The 22,797-nt window shown below is 34.3% G+C and overlaps 1 protein-coding gene across 3 annotated transcripts; it reads left to right on the top strand.

The window, feature by feature from the left end:
• The first annotated feature begins 1,733 nt into the window (after window positions 1-1,733).
• On the top strand, window positions 1,734-22,452 carry LOC113109596 (SH3 domain-binding protein 2-like). Of its 3 annotated transcripts, none has more exons than XM_026273274.1 (13): window positions 1,734-1,809; window positions 14,315-14,454; window positions 15,433-15,535; window positions 17,058-17,175; window positions 17,277-17,344; window positions 17,634-17,716; window positions 18,067-18,123; window positions 18,377-18,890; window positions 19,707-19,818; window positions 20,261-20,316; window positions 20,631-20,709; window positions 21,256-21,315; window positions 21,555-22,452. In XM_026273274.1, the coding sequence occupies exons 2-13, from the start codon at window positions 14,319-14,321 to the stop codon at window positions 21,708-21,710; spliced, it is 1,542 nt and encodes a 513-aa protein (XP_026129059.1). In that variant the 5' UTR covers window positions 1,734-1,809; window positions 14,315-14,318; the 3' UTR covers window positions 21,711-22,452. The 3 variants fall into 3 exon arrangements, with proteins under 3 accessions (XP_026129059.1, XP_026129057.1, XP_026129058.1); XM_026273272.1 differs by lacking the exon at window positions 1,734-1,809 and adding an exon at window positions 3,763-3,929; XM_026273273.1 differs by lacking the exon at window positions 1,734-1,809 and adding an exon at window positions 10,439-10,766.
• The last annotated feature ends 345 nt before the right edge of the window (window positions 22,453-22,797 follow it).

Raw genomic sequence — 22,797 nt, 5'->3', positions numbered from 1 at the left:
TTTGCATTTCATGTAAATTATTTTGTATATATTAGTGTATATTATTATACAGCCCATTATTTGAATTATACAAGTGCCAAAATGCTTTAAAACTGGCATGAAATGGAAATGAAGATCTGTGTTGCTTATTAAAAAACAAAAATGAAGAAATAATTAAGGTGGTTATTGATTTTGAATATTGGGAATTGATTGGATCATTTACTATTTGCTGAAATCTCATGTGAGCAACAATTAAAAAGATGAGCAGAAAAAATTGCAAAAATAAATAAATACATTAATTAATTAATTACTTAATTAATATATTTATAATAAGCACAGTAATATAGACCATAAATACTAAAAAAATTCTGTTTAAAATTCATGGTGATTTTAAGATGTCAAATGGGGTTCATAGGTAGTATATTTTCATGTGTAACAATAATGTGCAATCAACAATCAATCAATAAACTGACATTGTGGTATTTTCTTAGTAGAACCTATTTAAAATGTGAAATTAATTCAGGCTAATAGTTTCAATATGAACTGTGCTAAAATGCTAATTTATAAATGTAATTATTAATGTTTTTTATCTTTTTATGTTAACCATTAATGTAACGAAGAGTCAGAGGCGTTCGATCCATGTGCAGAACTTTATTAACAGAAAGGTCAGACAGGCAGAAATAAGGAACGGCATCAGGTATGTCAGGGATAACCAGAATCATAATCGGTAACACGCCGAGGTCGGGGCAGGCAGCAGAGAATCAGAGTCGGTTAAAACAATCCAAGATCAGACACGGAAAGAACAAACACAGGGAAACCGCTCGGAAATGCTAGACGGGACTAAACAAGACTTCGCAAAGTGTCGTGCTGCTTATATGTGTGTGTAAATGAGGTGCAGGTGTGGCAAGGAGATTAGCTGATGAATGAGGTGCAGGTGTGGGAAGGAGATTAGCTGATGAATGAGGTGCAGGTGTGGCAACCTGATAGTGATGCAGTGACTCATGGGAGATGTAGTTTGGGTGTGGTGCAACAGTATGAGAGGTGCTAGGGTCCAAGTGATATGGTGACATCTGGTGGTTGGAATGGGTGGAATGGTCCTGGGTGGAGTGACCTCTACTGAAGTTCATGGGCACTCAGTTTGTATGACAATTAATATTTCTATATCTACATTGCAAATGCCATTCATTATTGCAATTATATGCTTAATGAATTGTTGTTGGTAATTTAGTTTTCTTATCTATTTTAACCATATAGTCTCCATTTATAACTCAAATAGGCTGTTGCATTGCTTGCTGATTCTCGTAATGTACAGCCAACAGAAAACAATTCAAAAGCAGCGCACGTCTAATGCAACACTTTATTTATGCAGAGCTACAACACTAAGCTAGTGAAAACTTTGACACTTTTTCTTCAGCTATCTTGCAGTCACCAGCATTCAATCAGGAAACGTAAAATGAATTGCTACACAAGAAAAATATTTTTGCCTGTAATAGATGCATTGAACAGTAGATTCCATAGCTAGGCACTTAAAACCTTTACAAAAAATGTCAATTGAACTGAATTTGAAGAATATAGACGTGTAAGCTGAATATATGAAATTTATGCAGTGCAAAGAATCATGCATGCACTCATAGATGCATGAAGATGTTCAGTGGGCTTGCATGGCTGATTGAAACCAGCTCTTGATGAGCAACAGAACAAACGCAGAGTTGTAAATGGGAGGACCATAAATAGCATATTCAAGTGCAGAAGAGAGGAAGTGGACTTGTGCTCACTATTAACCACTAACATTAAGCGCACAAGCTAATCTCCATTAGATCATCTCAATGGGTAAGTTCTTTTATTCCTTTTGAAACAAATACATCTACATGATGACGCCTGGTATTCTGTTAATTGTTGAATTACAGAATTTGCTTTTGGCTAAAAATACTGGGGTAGATCATGGGGATCTGTAGAGGCGATGTAACTCGAATACATCCCACCATGCTGATGAAAAAGAGAAGGAACTTGTTTAAATTGCATCCTCTTTCAGGGGATTTCTGCTCATTTTTATTTTTAGAGGATGTTGTAGAAGGTACACTTTCCTTTCCTAAATGAAACCAAATCTGGAGGTATCGTCATAGTAAGGCTGCTATTGCTTTGGCAAACTACTGCAGTTCGTTAAATTCTGTCATACTTGGGTGGTTTTGAAGTACGTATAAGTTGAAGATCAAGTTGGATGGTGTTTGGTGTCTCATATGTAGATAAACAGCATCAAGTGGAGTTAAAGTGGAAATGTTGTTCCGTTAATTCATTGTGTTTCTAATTGAAAGATTAAACTTGGTATTTTATGTTCATGATTACGGTTCTCGACACAATCTCAACTGCTTCGTTTTTTATTTTATCACAAAATGTAATTATATTTTGGCCCAGATTTTTATTTAACGCAGGATATTCTCGCAATATATACTATATATATATATATATAAGAAGTCATAAAAAAGTGACGATATTACAAACATTAACATCATGATTTTCAGTAAATCATCTTTGAAATGAATGTGTATTGTGAAAATATATACTATTTGAAAGATTAAACTTGGTATTTTTTTCATGATTACGGTTCTCGACACAATCTGAACTGCTTCGTTTTTATTTTGAAACAAAATGTAACTATATTTTGGCCCAGATTTTTATGTAACACAGGACATACTCGCAATATATACTATATATATAATAAGTCATAAAAAGTGAGAACATTACAAACATTAACATCATGATTTTCAGTAAATCATCTTTGAAGTGAATGTGTATTGTGAAAATATATAGACGATGCACTATAAACGTAAATCTGAATAGAGTAGATAACTGAATTTTAATTGAAAGTCTCTGTAAAGTTTGATGCAAAAATGTTTGCTTAAGATTGTATTACAAATTTGGTCAGCTGTGTGTCTGTGTTATTTAGAGCAAACTACATAAAAGCATGACGCTTTTATGTAGTTTGCTCTAAATAACACAGACAACCGTGTTAATAAAAAGGAAGTAAGAAAAGGCTTTGTTTACCTGTGGGGACACCTGTATTTACCACATCTTTAGGAAACTGAACATATATGAATGCTGGCATTCAAAATTCAAAAGTATTTACTTATAAAACAAAGGTTATTCTTGGTAGTTAGGTGCTTTATAATTGGTCAAATTTTGGCTAGAGAATTTGGGATTTTGTTGCTCATTTCTGTGACAATTGTAAATCGTATTACTTGGAAAAGTAATAGTACACATTTGAGTTACTATTCATGTAGCCAAAACCGTTTCAGAGGACTTGCATGTCAAAATTTAGTAGTTAAGATTAGGCTTTGTTGTTCAAATCTCCAACCTTAAAATGAGCAAGTGATACTAACCACTAACGGATGACTGTTTGTTTGCACTCAACCATGAAGTTTCAGACAGCACACTTCAGTTTCCAGACTCTGGTAGCCTTGGGTTACACGGATGTACTTGTACATAGAAGCCTACAGGCTATGATATATTTCTAGGAGTCAACAAACGCTGTTGCAAGCTAGTCAGACCAGCCGCCACGACTTCGTAGTTACATGCTAAAAGACGTGGAAAGTCCCTGCCAGTGAATTCAACTCCTGAGAACTTTGGCCAATCAGTCTGTCCATACAGCCACCAAAAGGAAGTGACTTTGTGACACACAAAAAGACTGCGCCAATGTGGGCCCTAAGAGGAAATGACTTGCACTGTACGTGAGCCTGAGATCACAGGCCGTCTCCGCTCGCCTCCGCTCTATCAGTCGTGCCTGAATCCTCAACAAACTCAAATCAACTTCCGATCGTATGCCACGCATCATCCAGAGAACATGGTGACAAACACCAGCCAGTACCAATGGCTCTCTCAGTGAAAAAAAAGCGCTCCTTTGGTCACTTACAACAGTCGCATGCGAAGATGTGCATCCAAGATTTCTATAACAAGTAAGTATGCGGGTTCTTTTCCTTTCTGCTTTTCGGGTCTGATAGTCTACGACTCCATTAATGATGGTATTGGTTATTTGCTTTTGACTTTAGTTAGTAAATCCCACAAGTTTGAGGATTACTGCAGTTTGTTGACTAGTGTTGTGCTGGACCAAAAAGTAAATGTGATTGAGATTTCTTATCAATTTTAAGAAGTAAGGTAAAAACATGGGTAGTTTGTATTGATGGACTGAAGCCCACCCACTCGGTGCCCACAAAATACAGTAGTGCTTATTAGTATTGGCCACATACAATCTGTAGTTTGACTCCAGATAAAATGTAACATGTGGATTGAATTTAAAGAAAGTGTCCTTGTGTTTTTTCATTCATACTGTTTCTTTACAGGGAAAACCCCTGTCATACCCAAGGCCGCAAAATGTACTTTACACTACACCTTTACCGCTAAACTCCTACCTCTTGTAAAATGTGTTTACATGACCTTTTCAGTCTGGATGTACATGCATCCATATGGGGGCGTATCCAACTGACTGTGAGACCTTGTTGTTATAGCTAACCCGTGTGGGCAGATGTTTGAGACGAACATCATGTGCCATTGATGGAGGCTGTGTTTCATGTGTATCTCATCTCCTGTTTAATTTTAAAGCCTCTCTTCCGTTTTAGTGATGTGCACATATTAGGAGGCAGGAAATGCAGGAAGGATGTAGATGCAGAACAAAAATAATAACGGCAACTACTGCCCACAGACTCTTTCTTACCTCTTTCTTGCGAAATGCATTAACATAAGAAAACCGCGCCCTCATTAAAAACAGTCTTGTGTAAATAGAGAAAATTTGTTTCTAATAAAGCGATCACTATTCACTATTAGTTGCGTATTTGCATAATTATTATAGCATATTAGTGGTTTATTTGTACTTATAAGGTGCTATATTAATGTGTTATTCACGACCATATTCTAGATCCTTTAACCCTGCCCTATACATAAACACTACAAAAACTACCTTACTTGATATCAACAAGTAGCGAATTAAGGGTTAACTGAGGGAAAACTCTTTACAGAGTTAATAGTGAGTATGTGCTCCCTATTCCACATTGTTACCAGAATATATGCTTTTATATTAGTATATAATGGGTTTAAGCATATTAATTAATTTTGTCTAAACATGTCTTTGTAGCAGAGTAAAGTCTGTCCTCTCTGTACTTTTTATTTTTCCAAAGAATTGTCTGTTTACGGTGAGGTCACATTTAATGTTGTTCGATGAAATGATGAAATTCTATTTTAACAGAAATTCACACGATCAGGAATTTCGAGGGTGAAAAATTTCCCCGCATGGATGTCGCAACAGATTCAGAGAAAGCGACTTCTGTGCACAGGATAAAAAGAAGAAAAAAATTATATATATACAGTACAGACCAAAAGTTTGGAAACATTACTATTTTTAATGTTTTTGACTGCGTTTATTTGATCAAAAATAAAAAATAAACTGTAATATTGTGATATATTATTACAATTTAAAATAATTGTTTTTACATTTATTATACTTTAAATTATCATTTATTTCTGTGATGCAAAGCTGAATTTTTAGGATCATTATCACATGATCCTTTAGAAATCATTCTAATATGATGATTCATTAACAAAGTTGGAAACAGTTCTGCTGATTAATATTTTTTCAGAACATGTGATACTTTTTAAGGATACTTTCATGAATAAAAAAAAAAAAAAAAAAAAAGAAGCTATGTTTTTAAAATATAAATATTTTGTAATAACAATATACACTACTCGTCAGTAATTTTCTTTCTTTTTTTTTAATAAAATCAATACTTTTATTCAGCAAGGATGTGTTAAATTGATAAAAAGTGATAGTAAAGAAAATATATTTTTAGAATATATATTATTAGAATTTTTTTATTATTTTGAATAAATGCAGTTCTTTTTAACCTTTTATTCATCAAATATATTAGAAAGCAGAACTGTTTCCAACACTCATAATAAATCAGAATATTAGAATGATTTCTAAATGATCATGTGATAGCCTGGATGTTACATGTGACACTATAGTAGTATAAGCAGTATAACAAGTATATTCAAATAGAAAACTATTATTTTAAGTTATAATAATATATCACAATATTACATTTTTTTCTGTATTTTTGATCAAATAAATGCAGGTTTGATGAGCAGAAGAAACTTCTTTCAAAAACATTAAAAATAGTAATGTTTCCAAACTTTTGGTCTGTACTATATATATATATATATATATATATATATATATATATATATATATATATATATATATAATCCATTATTGGAGTATGTTTTACGAGAAAATACTATTACTTGCCATTTCTCTGTAATTGTAAAATTTACTAGCAATATCTGAATGAAAATTGTTTCTACATTAGTATGTGCACTGTGCCTTATACATCTCTATAATATTAACAATAGACCCATTACATTTCACTAAGGTGCTCACAAACATTAGACATTTAGGAAGAGACTGTTTAGTTAACAATTAGTGGACAAGTACCAGATATAGAGGAATGTACCGACACACATGGCTGTAGCCAGGATCTGTAAATTAGTGAGGTAATAATAACCCCTATAAATACAACTAATTATATACACTAACCCTTGAAAAGAGACAGAAATGTAGATGTTTTTGGAGGGATGCTCATTTTTAAAACATACTCTACGTTTCTGACAGGTAATATCATATTTTGTTTTCCTTACCGAATGTCATATTTTGTGTCCGTGGACTTTTTTTGATCGGAGTGTCTATTTACACTAACCCCACCCGTTAAACGTTACCTTTAGTGGCGCAGAAGGTAAATCGTGTATTTACAAATGATTATTTTGCCGTGATCGCTCCGGGTTCGAATCCGCCTTTTGTCAAACTTTTTTCTCCCTTTTCAAATTTCAAATCACATCAGAAAAGCATTTATTTTCAATGAAAATGAAGTAAATAATCAAAAAATTGAAAATAAAGTATTGGGTAGGGTAAGGGTAGGTGTAGGGAGGGCTTTATTGTCCCAATAAGGTGGCATCCATTTATTAATTTGAATGAAAATAAAAATGTACACTCAATAGGTTATTATTGCCTACTGTTTTATAATGCAGTATAGGTGCAGATAATTGCAATGATTTGCAATAAGTAGTATAAATAGCAGAAAATCCTGCTATTTTAACATAGTATAAATAGAATATATAGCTATTTGCACTTTTTTTGATAACTGCCAGACTAATGCCGGCGAAGCAATGTTGCCAGATATTGCTAATTAAAATAAACAAAAACCTATAAATAAATAAAATAAACCAAAATTATTTCAAAAATTTTGGAAATGAGATAACATAAAGTTACATTTATTAACTTTATTAAAGTTATTAACTTTATTAACTTTCTAAAGTGTCAAATTAAGTGGAAGAACTAGTCAAAAACGCGTATAATAGCTGGATCTGGGGCAGCGTCTCAATACGCAGTCTCAGAATTATAAATGCAGACATTCATACTGTATGAGGAGTTTAGCAGCAAATGAGTCAATCAGAGAACACATTTTATTTTCGAACATGAAAAATGTACCGAGGCCCGGACCTCAGTGACGTCATAGCTGGCTACGGGCCTGCCGACATATATAAGTGTACTTACTGTAGCCTACTGCTAATATTTCACACCACTAACCTAACAAATCCTAATTATTCATCCCCAGAATCACTCTTTTCCCACATATGCCTTAACATAACAAGTGGACTAGTTTTAACAGGTGTTGTAGTGTGACACTCAGCTGTGCTAATAACATTTAAAACCTTTTACAGGGGAATTACACACTGACTAAAGACTAAACAAATAGTCCGCTTAAAGTGACTATCAGCATTCATCTTTGGATGTCGCATAGAAGATAAAAAGCTAGGCATTTACAGTGTTATTGAATACTGGGTGATTTGGTGTAGTAGTCTCAGCTCATGCACTTTGCCTAGTAAATCAGAACAGTGTGACAGACGCCTCTCCAATGTTATTTGACCAAACAAAACATTTGTATATCAGTATATTAAACTCGCCCACACCTTAAGAGCGGGTCGAGTTCTGGTCATTGTGGATGGAAACATAGTTTAAATGTCTCAAGCAGTAAACAGTCTTGTGTGGAAAGTCTGACACACCACTGACGTACAATATGTCATTTGCTTTTATATAGTGGAAATTTATACTATTCACTTCGCAGATTCCTGGTCTTATTGTGAATAATAGTGCTATTCAAAAGAAAGAGACTTTTACTTGTAGGCTAATCGTTAATCAAATTGTAACTTGCACTGCCTCTGAAAGACCTTTTTTAATTTCTTACATTTCTACAAGAACTTTACATTGTCATCGTAAAAATGAGGGTGAGGAAAACAGCCAAATATATTTCAGTTCCCTTCTTCTTGTGGACTGGCTGATTTGAACTCTTGTACTTTTAAGAAGGGGGAGCGTTAGAGTGAACATTGTGGTTGTGTGTGCATTCGGGAATTCCTCCAAGACGACCGTATGCATTTTTCCATGTGTACTTCTTCATTTCACACAGTTCTGATTGTATATGCATGTTATTCCACACACACATACACACAAGAAAAATGGCGAAATGACTTTAAATTATTACATTACTGTAGCTCCCCCTCTGAAAGCGGTGTGTCTCCATTCATGTTACATTAAGCCCACTTTTCATGATCCATTTAATTCTAAATTGTACCCTTTGAAATTCCTCACGTTTTAAACATGAAACGTAAACTGTGTTTGACCTCTTTGCACTTCATGCATATCAACACACAAAGTTACGTTTAACAGCAGGATCAGGAAGTAGTTTGAATGGGGCTACCACCCTGTTTTTTTGTTAAAGTTTCTATAGAGCATGACTATCCTGTGTATAATTACCGTCTGTGTTTATGTTCTTCTGGAGGTTTAAGATTAATATTTCATAGCTTAGAGTAACCCGTGTGTTTGTTTGCAGTAGAAGGGCGCTGCTGGGTCGTAATACTCGAATACTTGACTAGTTTTTTGTTACACTTTATTTTAAGGTGTCCTTATTGCAATGTATATTATATAAGTAAGTAATGATAGTTATATGAATTAAAAACATGTTCGTACCATAGGGTTTGGATTGAGCATAGTTGAATGTAAACTTGCATAAATACTATAATAATTAAATGCAACAGGTAAAAAGGACACGGTAAAAAAAGTGGGTTATACTTTATTTTAAGGTGTCCTTGTTACAATGTAATTACATATTTAAGAAATGAGTAATATTAATGAACTATATGTACTTATTATATGGTTAGTGTTATGATTATGGATTGGCTAAGGGTACTTGCATGTAATTATCCATAATTAATCAAGGACACAAAATAAAGTGTTACCAAAAAGGGTTTTTTTTTGGGGGGGGGGGGGATTACCACAGGGACATGTGTAATATAAACAAAATAGTAAATATAATGTAGTGGTTAAATTATTGAGAAAAGATTTAAACACAAACTCATTTACATGTTATAATATCTAGTGCATCAAAAAAGTTAATCAAAGTTGTCCTAATACAAGAACGCATTTTGGTTCAGTTTTAGGACAACTTTGAAAGGTTGTGATCCACTTCAAATGCTGACTAGTGTAATTCAAACTTCATTTTCTATTGCATGGAGCATGTAAGGAATGTCTTAAATTGCTGAGGTTCAAAAAGCACTGAAACACTATAGATATTATAAATATTTGAAACCTTTATTTGCTTAATAATTTGTAATGTTTGTGAAAAAGCTTTACACCACATTACATTTTTAGAGGCACTGCACTATTATGACTATTATTATTATTATTATTATTAATAGTGATTAAGGTGTTTAAGGAACATGTGTTGTGTGTGGCAGATTTTTAGAAGGCTTACATTTACATTTTGTTGAAAATGATTGAAAAAAATTTAGTTTTTTTCTTTTAACTTGAAGACGATAGTAACAGTAATGACTTCTAAGAGTTCAAATAGTCTTCAAAGAAAAGAAACACTATTATACTCCGTTGCAAAGGTGCTATTAAAACACACATGCCTCTTATCTTGTGTTAAATGACACCTGATGTCAATCATTGTGGGAAACATTGAGCAACAGAGATCAGTCTGCTGGTAGAGTTCTTGTGCAGACTCTCTTTAACTTCATTACATCAACACCAAAACCTCAAGAGAAAGAAGAACTTCTATTAGAAGGCATGCCGCTGCCAGAAACAAGCTACAATGGTATTAAAATACAAGCTACGATGGTATTAAAATACAGTTGCTGGTCTTTTAATTTCCTTGAAGTGAAGTCTGTAAGAAGGTCAAGATCATTTTGCTTACAGTGCCAAACTAAACTTCTACTTAAGTCCTAAAAATAGCATCCCTTTGCCACAAGCACGCTTCTGGACCATAATTCTTTGGTAGGGAACTATAATGTCATGATGAGATGCACTCTACCATTACACTTCTCATTTAGGTCACGATTGTCCCATGGGATTCACATCTCCCCACTCCACCCAGTGTTAGATGGACTTTCCTCCGATCCCGTCTGTATCTGCTGACTGGCTCTCAGACCTCCAGTGTTACGAATAAGCAATAGCAAATTCCACTGTGCGCTCCACAGCCCAGGAGGGGCTCAAACTTTCCAAAGGAAATGTAGGGTTTCCTGTCCTTTCTTTGTCCTGGTCAGATTCAAGGTTTTTGCTGGGGGTTTGGAGATAGCTGTGAATTCTGTGGTGAGACGAGCATGTCCTCAAACTCTTGATGGTCTCTGGTCTCTGGCAGTATGTTGAGAGAGAGTAAAGCAGTGCAGAGCATCAGAAGATGTGTCAGCAGCAGGTAAGCGTGTGGGATCATGGGACACTTGGGTTTGTGGTTTGAAGTTTGTTTGAAGTTGGCGTGATAAAGTGATGTAGAATTATGTGGAGTTCGTGATCACAAAATACTCTCACATTGTCAAATTCCTGGGAACTCGCTTGATATTGCTAAAATGCTACATTGAAATTGAGGATGTGAAGCAGGAATTTAGTTTTGGTTCCTGTGATTGTTAATGCTTTTGAATGTCTGTTGTGGTTTTTCAATGTTTATGATCGTCTGGGTTTGCTCTCTTCGTTTTGTATTTTAATTGGTTTGGTTGACGATTTGATATGTCTGGTTCTTTCATTATCTGTTTAGTTGTCGAAGGTTTTTATTTATCGGTTAGTTTTGCACAGTGGTTCTCAAACTTTTTGACTCCAAGGCCCCATGACATCAGGTCCTCTTGACTTTTCCTGTTGTTCACGATTTTTTTGGATTAAGGAGAAGGATTTTACATGGAGTTATATGATTTAATGAGATTGCATGACCAGGTCAATAAAAATAATTTTAAACACTTTTTAAATCAGGCAACTTCCAACCATGGTTTACTGTTATTAAGTGAATTAAAATAGGAAATATCTTGTGTTTGAATTGTTTTCATTTATTTTAATGTTTATTTTATCTTATTTAAAACTATTCTAATTAATCTTTACAACACCTTGGAGATTTGCTGAGGCCCCCAAGGAACCAGTTTAGGACCATTTCTTTTTCTTTTTTTTTTTTTGGTTCATATAATATTATTTACATCAGTATATCCAGACTTATGGAAATGGTGTGGTATTTTCAACGTTAGCTCTTGATTGCTCCAGTGATTATATAGTTTTTTAAAAAGCTAAAGGAAGACATCATGACCCTGATTCCCTCAACAACAACAAAAAAATCGTATTTTTAAAAATTTTGCTTATTGCTTTTATAAAACGGTTATTCCATTTACGTAGTAAGGTTTCACAGAATAAAACAGAGCAAATAAAATGTAACAATATTAAAGGAGCATTGCGTAGGTTCTGAAATTTCTAACCGTTACTGACACCATTGGCCATTAGAGGAACTGCAGCCAGTCTCATGCTTGTTCTCAGTGCGCAGAGGAGCACGCTCTTTTTTTTTTTTACTTCGAGGAGTGTCCGTGGGTGTCTGAATTGTGCTGGAGGCTGGTCGATTCTTTCCATCCACAGAGTCAATTTGAAAACACTATTGCGGCTGCTTACTATAATGGCTGGCGTGCCGTACGGTTGTAAGCCCAAGTAGACGAGAACGCGCATGACGTCACATTTTGTGAATTTTCGCGCCAATTCGAGCCCGACTCCTCCACACACAATTGAGCCTACAGGCTGATAGAGGCAACCGTGGTGGACAGTCGAGGTGTCATTCTTTTTTTTTTACATCATGGTTGGCTCATACATGTACAAATGAAAACTCTATCTTAAAGATTTTTTTAAGTAAAAACCTCCACATAGCACCTTTAATAAAAACAGAATTCTTCCACCGAACAATGTAGTTCCTCAGAAACAGTTGTGGTTCCATTAAAGTGGTTGCCGAGCAACACACAGAAGTAAACAAAGGTGTATGTTTAAAGAGTAATTTACAACAGCTTTGAACACGGCTCACCCAATCAGAATCAAGGACCGGAACGATCCACTTATAAATAAGATTTTATTTTTTTTTATTTTGTTTTGTTCATCATGGCAGTATTCACACCTGAACTCAACATGCATAAATGTTGAAGCCTATATCCAATCGCAAAAGTAAAAAGCTAAATGTAGATTTACTGGTTGCATGATTTCAGTGTAACCATCACTTTCTATATAAAAAACATTTTCCACCAAAGTTAGAGTTAGAATAGTTTTAAGAGGCTGATTTAAAACACAATGAGGATGTGAAAGCGATGAGTGAGTGAATGTGTTCATCTGTTCTGCTTGATGGCATTTTATGTCCTGACAACATCCTTAGTGACATTTAGACACTTGTAGCAACCTTTTCCATGATGACTAAAAGCTTAAAAAAATTCACAAGGGGGTAAAACTTACAAAATTTATGTTGTAGAAGAAAGTGGGAAAATTTCAGGCATTTGTGTAAAAACACTTTCAAAAAACTAATTGACTTCAGGATGATGAAGCCAGAAATTATAAAACACATACTGTACGTCAATTAAAGAGGGACATTGTTCTGGTTTATTACATCAGTACATCAGAAGTGCTCTTCTGTCTGCCACCATTGTACCCCGACCTTCTTTAGTTGTAGGTTTACCATTGAACTGGAAGATTGTATTGGCTCAACAGCTCTTCCTAATGAAAGATTAAATAAACAATCCTCTGTAATGTAGGCCTACCTTTCAGTAGAGATGCCCAACAGTACAAAGTGATGTTAATAACAGGTCTACAAACTTAAAAAGTAAAGTTCATTAAAGGGATAGTTCACCCAAAAATGAAACTTATTTAATTAATTACTCATCCTCATGTTGTTCCAAACCTGTAAGACATTTTTTCATCTTCAGAACACAAATTAATATATTTTTGATGAAATCTGAGAGCTCTCTGACCCTCCATAGACAGCAAGGGTACTACCACAATCAACGCACAGAAACGTGACAAGGAAATCGGTAAAATAATCAATGTGACATCAGGGGTTCAACCGTAATTTTACAAAGCTATGAGAATGCTTTTTGTGTTCAAAGAAAACAATAATAACAATTTATTCAGCAATTCTTCTCCCCGTGTTACCGTCTTTCAAATGTAATGTAATCAATTTAATGTTTAAATGTTACATGTTGCTTCCGTTCAGTAGGCAGCATGCGCATGCTGAACATAAACAGCACTGATTACGTTGATTACGTTCTGGGGTACTCTATTTTATTATTGTTTTCTTTGTGCACAAAAAGTATTCTCATAGCTTCGTACAATTACGGTTGAACCGCTAATGTCACATTGAGTATTTTAATGATGTCCTTGCTACGTTTCTGTGCCTTGATCGTGTAAGGATCCTTGCTGTCTGTGGAGGGTCAGAGAGCTCCCGGATTTCATCAAAAAAATCTTAATTTGTGTTATGAAGATGAACAAAGGTCTTACGGGTTTGGAACGACACGAGGATGAGTAATTAATGACAGAATTTTGAGGTGAACTATCCCTTTAATATTTGATTTTGAAAGTTATATTTTCAAAACTAAAGGTTGTTTATTGGCATATATGGTTCCGTGAAGAACTATTGAGGTTCTTTAGTGGAAAGAACTTTGAATTAGAATTTTTTAAAGGTTCTTAATGCTAAAAACCATTGACTGAAAGGTTCTTTGGGGAACCAAGAATGGTTCTTCTAATCTATGGCATCACTCTTTTGGAAACTTCTTTTTTAAGAGTGTTGAATAGTGGTTTATACCAATAATTCAGTGATGTAATCTGATCAGCAGAGCTGAGATTTGGCTTTAGGCTTGTGTCCTGGTGGTGGTTGCCAAGTGGTTTCTAGAGTGTTCTGGGGTAATCGTCGAGTTTGAGGCTAGCTAACATTGCCAATCAAAAATAAACCTTTATTGTTGTTCACAGAAACATGGCTACTACGCCGGTCTCCTGGCCCATTCCCATGAGGGCTATCGGAGCTCAGAATCTGCTCACCATGCCGGGAGGGGTCTCCACATCTGGATATCTGCACAAGAAAGGGGGCAGCCAGTTCAGCCTGATGAAATGTGAGTTTAACGTGGCCCATTAGAATTGATCTGTCAGCAGACAAAACATCAAACATACATTAACATTAGTTATAGGGAATTAGTCTCTCATTAAAGGGATAGTTCACCCAAATAATGTAAATTCTGTCTTCATTTATTCACCTTCTCTTTCATTCTGAACCTTTATGACTTCCTTCTGTGGAGCATAAAAATGATATCTGAAAAAATGTTGTACGTTAAAGAGTTAATGGGGTTTAGTGTTAGTTGGACCCCATTGGCTTTCACTGTAAGTGCAAACAATACTTGAAACAGAAACATTCTGTAGTTAATTCTTGTTTGTGTACTGTGAACAATATATAAATTCATGCAGGTATGTAACAGCATGATGGTGAATGAAAAAAATAACTAAGATTTCATTTAGGGGTGAACTGTCTCTTTAAAGGAATAAATAGTTGTTAAGCATAATTGTAGGCTAAGGTTAACTTTTCTAAAATATTACAGATATTCAGTCATTTAATGCTGGTTGCTCCAAAAGTTAAATAGGATGCAAATGCTGTTTCATAACCTGGAATATTTTGTAACAATATAAGTTACAGTTTGTTAGCATTAGATAATACATTAGGTGTCATAAATTAGCAATAGAAAAAAACACTTTGGTAACATTTTATAACAAGGTTGTAGTTGTCGTTGGTTAATTAATAAACTATCGATAAGCAATATATGTGTTACAGTTTTTATTCAAGTGTTGTAAAGTTAATGTTAATTTTTTTAACATACGCTAAAACAGTTCAGGTCGTATACATTAACATTAAATTTAGTTTAATAATGAAAAGCGCTTATTGTTCATAAAACCTAATGCATTAACAAACTGAACCTTACTGTGAAGTGTGACTTTATGCTACTATAAGAAATGAACACTGAAGTGCTACAAATAATTTTGCTTTCATTTATGTGCTGAAAGTATTGTGGACATATATTGAGTTTCTGTCAATTTCACAGGGCCACTTCGCTTCATCATAATCCACAAAGGCTGCATCTACTACTTCAAGAGCAGTACTTCTGCCGCACCTCAAGGAGCGTTTTCACTCAATGGCTACAACAGGTTGGTTATTAGTGCGTTATTTATTTCCATAGGTCTCCACTGCATTTGTTCATATTTCAGTGGCTGTACTCAATTTAGCAATTTCTATGTTAAGTTACCAGTGGCCATCTCGGCACAATCGCAGGCCACATCCTGTCCACAGCTGCGTGTTCTTCACGCGACCTTTTTTAAGTTCTAGAGTTTCAATTCTGCAGCGAACTGGTCATCATACGTGTTTCCTGTACATGTAAATGTCCCATGTTCTGTATAAAGTCATACTTTCCATGAAGTTAAAGTGGTTTGATTCGTGCTGTAGTTCTTCCTCAGCATATGGTGAACATGTAATTATTGTGCATGATTTTTTTTATTTTTTTCCTGGTGTGGTTGGGTAAAAATAGCCCTCTAAATTAATACAGCAGAGCACAGGGAGTGTCCACGGATGAGCAAGATATATCCAGACGCTTAAGCCATGTATTTGATACTGAGGATGCAGGAAAGCTGTAGTTTGCAACACATTTTAAAACATTTAGGATTGGTTCCAATCAACTGTAGATATAAATTATTAATACCAAAAAACAATAGTGTTGGAAAGCCATGGAAAGCACCAAGCATCACATGAAGTTTGAGGATGGTACAATTCGTTTTTTACGTTTTTGATTACCGTCTCTTGTGTTCACCAAAACTGCATTTATTTGATCACAAATACAGTAAAAACAGCAATATTTTGAATTATTATTGAAATTAAGATAAACTGTTTTCTATATGAAAATGACATATATTTTTGCAATGTTAAGCTGTATTTTCAGCATCATTACTCCAGTCTTCAGTGTCACATGATCTTCAGAAATCATTCATATTCTTCATATTTTGGTGGAAACTGTTATACACTTTTCAGGATTTTTTGAGGAATAAAAAGTTCAATAAACAGCATTTATCAGAAAAATATAACTCTTTTGAAACATTATAAATTACTTGTTAGTGCGGTAAAACTATTAATTGCAATTAATTGCATCAAAGAAAAAGTTTTTGTTAACATAATATACGTGTGTACTGTGTCTATTTATTATGCATAGGCTATTTATAAATACAAACACATGCATGTACATATTAAGAAAAATATGTTACATTTGTATATTAAATAAATGTATACATAATAAATACATATAAATATTTTCAGAATATATATATACTGTATTTTGTATATATAAATAATAAATAAACACAGTACACACATATATAACATAAATAAAAACTTTTATTTTGGATGCAATAAATCGCGATTAATCATTGGACAGCACTTCTTTTGATCAACTTAATGTATCCTTGCTGAATATAATCTAAATATATAAATAAATAAATAATACAGTAGTGTGCACTGAAGTATATATATATATATATATATATATATATATATATATACACACATATATATATATATATATATACACATATATATATAAAGACCCCTAACTTTGAATAGTAGAGATTTAAATTCAATGTAAACTTAATCTTTTTAAAGACCTCTGTTTTTCTTGCTTGGCAGAGTCTTACGGGCAGCAGAGGAAACAACATCTAGCAATGTTTTTCCTTTTAAGATCGTCCACTTCAGTAAGAAACACCGTACGTGGTATTTCTCAGCGGCGAGTGAGGATGAGAGAAGGGTGAGATCATGGGCCTGACAGACAGCATTGCACATCTATGAACTTTTGGGTTTTTTTTTCTGTTTAATTGAAACAAATGTGTGTATTTTTATGTCTGACAGAAATGGATGCGGCACTTAAGAAAAGAAATCGGCTATTACAATGATAAACGAGATTTGCCTCTTCCAAGGTAAAGTTGAACTGAAGCGTCATTGAATTGCTCGGTCGCTGATGTCAGATGTGAGGTCACGTTGCACTTATACCACATTTAGGCTACTTTGTGCTTTTTAAACCAAACATGATGCATGAATTATATTTATATCATTCTTACACAACATGGTTTTTACCTTCACGTTTTAGCTTCAAATTTTTGGGACTTTTGGGACTTTTTTCTCTACAGCTGTAACCTGTTCCTCTTTTTTTAATCACTGCTTGTTAATGTAATTCTGCTTTCTCCCAAATGTCTTGTGTTTTAATAGTGATGATTTAGATTCTGAGAGCCTGTATGGACAGTTAGAGGAGCCTCTGGAAATCAGTCCTGTTGAAGAAGATCCTGAAGCAGGTACACAGCCACAGACATGAAGATATTACTGTGAAATGTGTTCATTTATCATAAAAATGTTTTATATATTTAACAACTTTACAATATAGTCTTTTTTCTTAAATAAATTAGTAAACATTAGCTTACAATTAACAATACTTTGATATATTTTATAATCATTAACATTAGTCAATGCTATGTTAAACATAGTTAATGCACTTATTATTATTATTAAATAATTTAATAAATCATACTAAAATTAAAAAGTAAAAAAATTTAACTAAATATTTGACTTTGTAAATCAATAAATTACAAAAAAATAAAAAGGTAAAAAAAATTGTGCATGACTGAATTTCTGTGTTTTGGTTTAGATTATATGACACAAGATGAAGACAGCGATGGAGAGGATATATCACCTGGGTCTGCAGGTAGATGTCTGATTATTCTGTCATTTCTTTCTAAAAGATACATACGTATTAGTACTTTATTTTCCCCTAAATGTTCATATCAGCACCTAAAAGCTTTTAGCATTTTGAACCCAGTGATAGTTTTGCACCTCTTTTCTGAATGGGTTTATGTTAGAGTTTGGCACATTTCAGTAGCTGTCTTCAGATTGACTGAGAATATTTGTCTTAGACGGTCCCCAGACGGTGGAAGAACAGTTTGATCTGTTTTTTTCAGGTCGACCCACGGTTCCTCCTCCTCCGTATCCTCCACCCCCAGTTCCTGTTCAGCCGAGAGAACACCGCCCCACGAAAGGCCCACCGCCTCTGCTTCCCCCTCCGTTCAAAAAGCCGTCCTGTACAGCCAAAGGTCCTCCTCCGCCGCTGCCGTACGCCCCGCACCTAGAGAAACCAGGGGTACACCTGTCAAACAGACACCCCCCTGGCCCCATGCCTCCTTTACCCCCTCCAAACAGCATGAAGCCCATGTCAGGCCCCTTCTCCACACTGCCTGCTTGTGAAAAGAAGCCGAATGCCTCTCTCGTCAACTCTACCTCAGCTACTTTACCCATCGTTGAGAACCTGCAGAGAGTGATGCTGAACTCGTCGAAAGCACACCTGGGGGTGAAGCCCACCCCTGGCCCGCGTCCCGTCTCGCCTCACCTGTCCAGCTCCGTCAGCAACAAGGTGCTCGGCCAGATACCCAAACCTCCGATACCATCCAAACCCAAACCCAGCAGACCCTTGTTCCAGTAAGAGTCTTTCATTCTCGTTAATGTCACCTGTGTCTGGTTTGGGGTTGCACCACAGACACTGTTATTGCTGCACATGTATTAAATACGCTCATGCTCAGTCCTGTTATAGGAAAAGAGTAACACCTGCGTTCTTTAACTAGAATGACTTTTTACGCAGATGTGTGAGAGTGTTAAACCTCACATTTGAGAGGGACGCAAAAAACTTCAAAGATTAGAATAAAACTACTTATTTTACAGAGTCTTATAATATACAGGGCTTGTGTTTGTTTAGAACATTAAAATATTTTTTTTAAAAACAACAACAAAAAAACTATTATACACCTTGAATACATGTGAGTGTACACATCTTGATCATTATTATAACAGTGATTTATGTTTCAAGGGCAACAAGTATTTTTACAATAAGTAAAGAAAAAAGTTTTTTTTCATAGTTATTATTATTATTATTGTTGTATTTATAATTGGAAATACATTCTTCGCATTTTAAAACCTGAACTAACCTTGCCTTGTCATATTAATGTCATGAGAGGTCTTCTTTATCATCAAATCATCGATTTTTACTTTATATGTTTTTTTTTGTCTTTCTTTCTTTTTCACCTGCATGTTTTGCATGTCGGTCATACCACGTGACTATTTTTAAATAATAATAATAATAATTAAAAGTATTAATTCATCTGTTTATTGATATATTTGTTTGTTTACATTCATTAATTAACTGATTAAAGTTCATCCAAATGATTTTTAGCTTGTTTGGATGTTGGTTGAATCTCTGAAGATTATTTATACAAATTTTACAAAATTCCTTTTTCTTAGAAGAGCGTCACCGGACGGACAGAGCTTTCGTTCTTCTATCGAAGAAAAGCCCTTAAAAAGCCGAGTGCAGGGCAAAATTAAAGAGAGCTCAGATGACGAGGACTATGAAAATGTAAGTTCACCTCATCTTCTATTGCTGATAACACTTGAGCTAAACTCAGGAAAACGCCCATTTAACACTGATATTGTGGAAACAAATTCAATTTCGTTTTAATAATGATATATTTGTACTTTTTTATTTTAAAAAGCTTTATTTAACTTTTATTTAATTTTATTTTTAGTTTAGTTTTTAGATCTTTTAGCGTTTTACGAAGAGATGTTCGCCCTCTTTATTAACTTTCCTCTGTCTGCCAAAGCAGAAAACATGAGTCACTTCCTCAGTGACATTTTGAATCAAAATAGATTTTGGAGGATCATTTCATAAAACTGTGTTGTCTTGCTGTTGCAACATTTACCAAGATATTTTTTTAAAACCATATTGTCACCCAACGTTTGACCTTGTTTAGTCATATAGCAATAATAATGCCTTTTCGTCACATGTTTTTTCTCATCAGATCAATTTGCCTAACTCTGTATTTGTGGACACAATGGAAACCAGTAATGTCGAAAGGTAAAATGAAAAAGCCAAAAACAAATGTTTCTGCTAATTACTTTTATTCTGTAATGTTTAGTTACTCATAGCAATCAACGGTTTCGTGCACTGTTTTGCAGTAAAGAAACCGAATCCTTTAGAACAGTCAATCCAAACCTTTTCGTTTTTTATCCATGATATTATTATTTGAAGGCATGTACAGTGTATGAGCATGATAGCTGTATTTTGCTGTATTTTGCTGGCCTCTAGTGGAATGTAGTTGAAATTGCACTGTTTTTGATCCGATCATCTAGTCCATTACATTGTTAATTGTCTTCATTTAATGATTACAGAATATTTAGGGACACATACACCTACCCACCGAACGGTCTGTACTGCATCCGCAAATCAGGAACAGGAAAAACATCACAGGTACAACTCACATCCAGCATGCATATATAGGGTTAATAAATATGGATTGGCTACAAAACTTGTATTTATTAAAAAAAATTATTGGTTACTTTTTTTTAATGCATATATATATATATATATATATATATATATATATATATATATATATATATATATAATTTATTTATTTATTTATTCTGTTAATTTATATTTTCAAAGAGCATTTTTTTTAACTGAGCTCCCATGTTAAGGTTCAGTAATTTCACTTTGAAGGCAAAGAAAAGGTTATTAGTTATTGAATGCTTTATTGTCAAAAATGTCAATTGATATGTTCATAAGCCTGATAAAAGCCTGATTAAATCTGGATAATAAAAAAGGTTGTTTCATCTGAAATTTCATTATATAAAAATATATATTCAAAAAATGACATGTAATTTTAGATATATTAAACTTTTTTTTTTTTTAACTGAAAGATAAATGACATTCTGTATAGAATATCTATCTGTTTTTTTTTTTTTTTTTTTTTTTTTTTTGCAAAAGTAACTGTATTTTTCTTGTTTGACACAGGTGCTGGTTGTTTGGGACTCGGGTATAAACAAAGCCAGAAATTATAGGCTCTTTGAGGAGGTTAGTAGCTATTTTGCATGGACACTAAATCTGCAGTACAGACGTTTTTAACAAAGGCAAGATTTGTTCTTACTAGAGGATTTGTACAAAACTCTAACCAGTAGTATTTTCAATTCGGCACACACTTTGTCCTGCACTGTTAATGCTACCGAATGTTGAGAAAATTCTACAGTAGTATCTTCAGTGGTCATTCCAGATCAAACTCAATCTTTTTTATGCTCTCTTTTCTACATTTCCAGGACCAGCGGGTGTATCTGGAGGCAGATCGGACGTTCCCCACTTTATCTGCCCTGGTAGAAAACTATCACATCAACCCACTGCCCAGCAATAACCACTCAATGCCCAACTACTCCCTCTGCTTAAATCTCCCGTTCGGCTACGACCCACCCAGGTGACATCGGCCCCCTGTCCCGTGCTGAAACCCCCACCTGCTGACAGCGCCACCTTCTGGAGAACACCTCCCATCACACCTGAGCGCCCAGTCGACTGATGCCCTCACTAGTGTGATATACTGTGAATATCAATGCATCGTTAATCCAGTGAACCAAGGAACTGTGTTCACTTAAGTCCAGTGTTCAGAAGGGATGAGTTCTATTAAAATGACAAAGATCCAGTGAATCAAACAGTGTTAAATAGAAAATGTGCACTTTAGTACACATACTGTGCTGCATATATTAGTATACTGAAGCTTCTTCTGGCTAAGAACCGACGGATTGGCATGCAATGGTATTAATCACTGTTTTCACTGGTTATCTGGAGTACAGTAAAATATCTATTTCAATCGAATATCACACAGGAACCACAGACAATGCTGTGCAATGCTTCTTCACTGTAAAATAACTCCCAATGTATATTCTCATGGTTGTTTTTAACTCACACATAAGAACGCCTGAATGTTATTGCAACATTTCATACTGTAAGTATTATTTTATTGTACAAAATGTATATTATATTGTATATTATATAAGTCAACTGGATGTCATTGTTATGTTAGAGCACTGTACACTGTTGTGAGGTGAATTATACACACTTGAAACTAAATACAGAGTCAAAATAAAACAAACTGTTTATAAATTAAAAAGACCAGGTGTTATTTACATATATAATAAATTGATTCAACTTCAAATCAGTATTCCATATATAGCCTATGGTTATTTGGTATATTTGTATAAATGATCCTAAAATTTAATTGAATATTTTCAGAATTAAATAAAAAGACTAACTTGACTGTGTTTTTATGGCTAATCTGATGCTTGAAAATGAAGACAGAACTCTTAAATGGCTTCATACTAAGTTAACCTGTTGAATAATTGATGTGAAACCAAACTAAGCAATGCATTAACAGCTCATAAAGGCTTATTTTACAAATTAGATCATTAATGATCCCAAGCCAATATGTTTCCTGTACTATTTAAAGTCCACAGTATGTATGTAATCCTTTATTAATTCTTAGATATACACTGTACATCAAGAAAAGTCATT

Source organism: Carassius auratus, chromosome 10 (genome assembly GCF_003368295.1).
Source record: "Carassius auratus strain Wakin chromosome 10, ASM336829v1, whole genome shotgun sequence".
Classification (NCBI taxonomy): Eukaryota; Metazoa; Chordata; class Actinopteri; order Cypriniformes; family Cyprinidae; genus Carassius; species Carassius auratus.
The sequence above is the reverse complement of the archived record's forward strand: the minus strand, read 5'-3'. Positions and strand labels throughout refer to the sequence as shown.

Bases quoted from the DNA above. Each gene is read 5' to 3' on its own strand.
- LOC113109596 (XM_026273272.1), top strand. From the start codon at position 3,844: ATGGCTCTCTCAGTGAAAAAAAAGCGCTCCTTTGGTCACTTACAACAG. The intron at 3,930-14,314 runs GTAAGTATGCGG...TGTTGTTCACAG, and splicing joins ATCCAAGATTTCTATAACAA to AAACATGGCTACTACGCCGG. The intron at 18,124-18,376 runs GTAGATGTCTGA...TGTTTTTTTCAG, and splicing joins TATATCACCTGGGTCTGCAG to GTCGACCCACGGTTCCTCCT.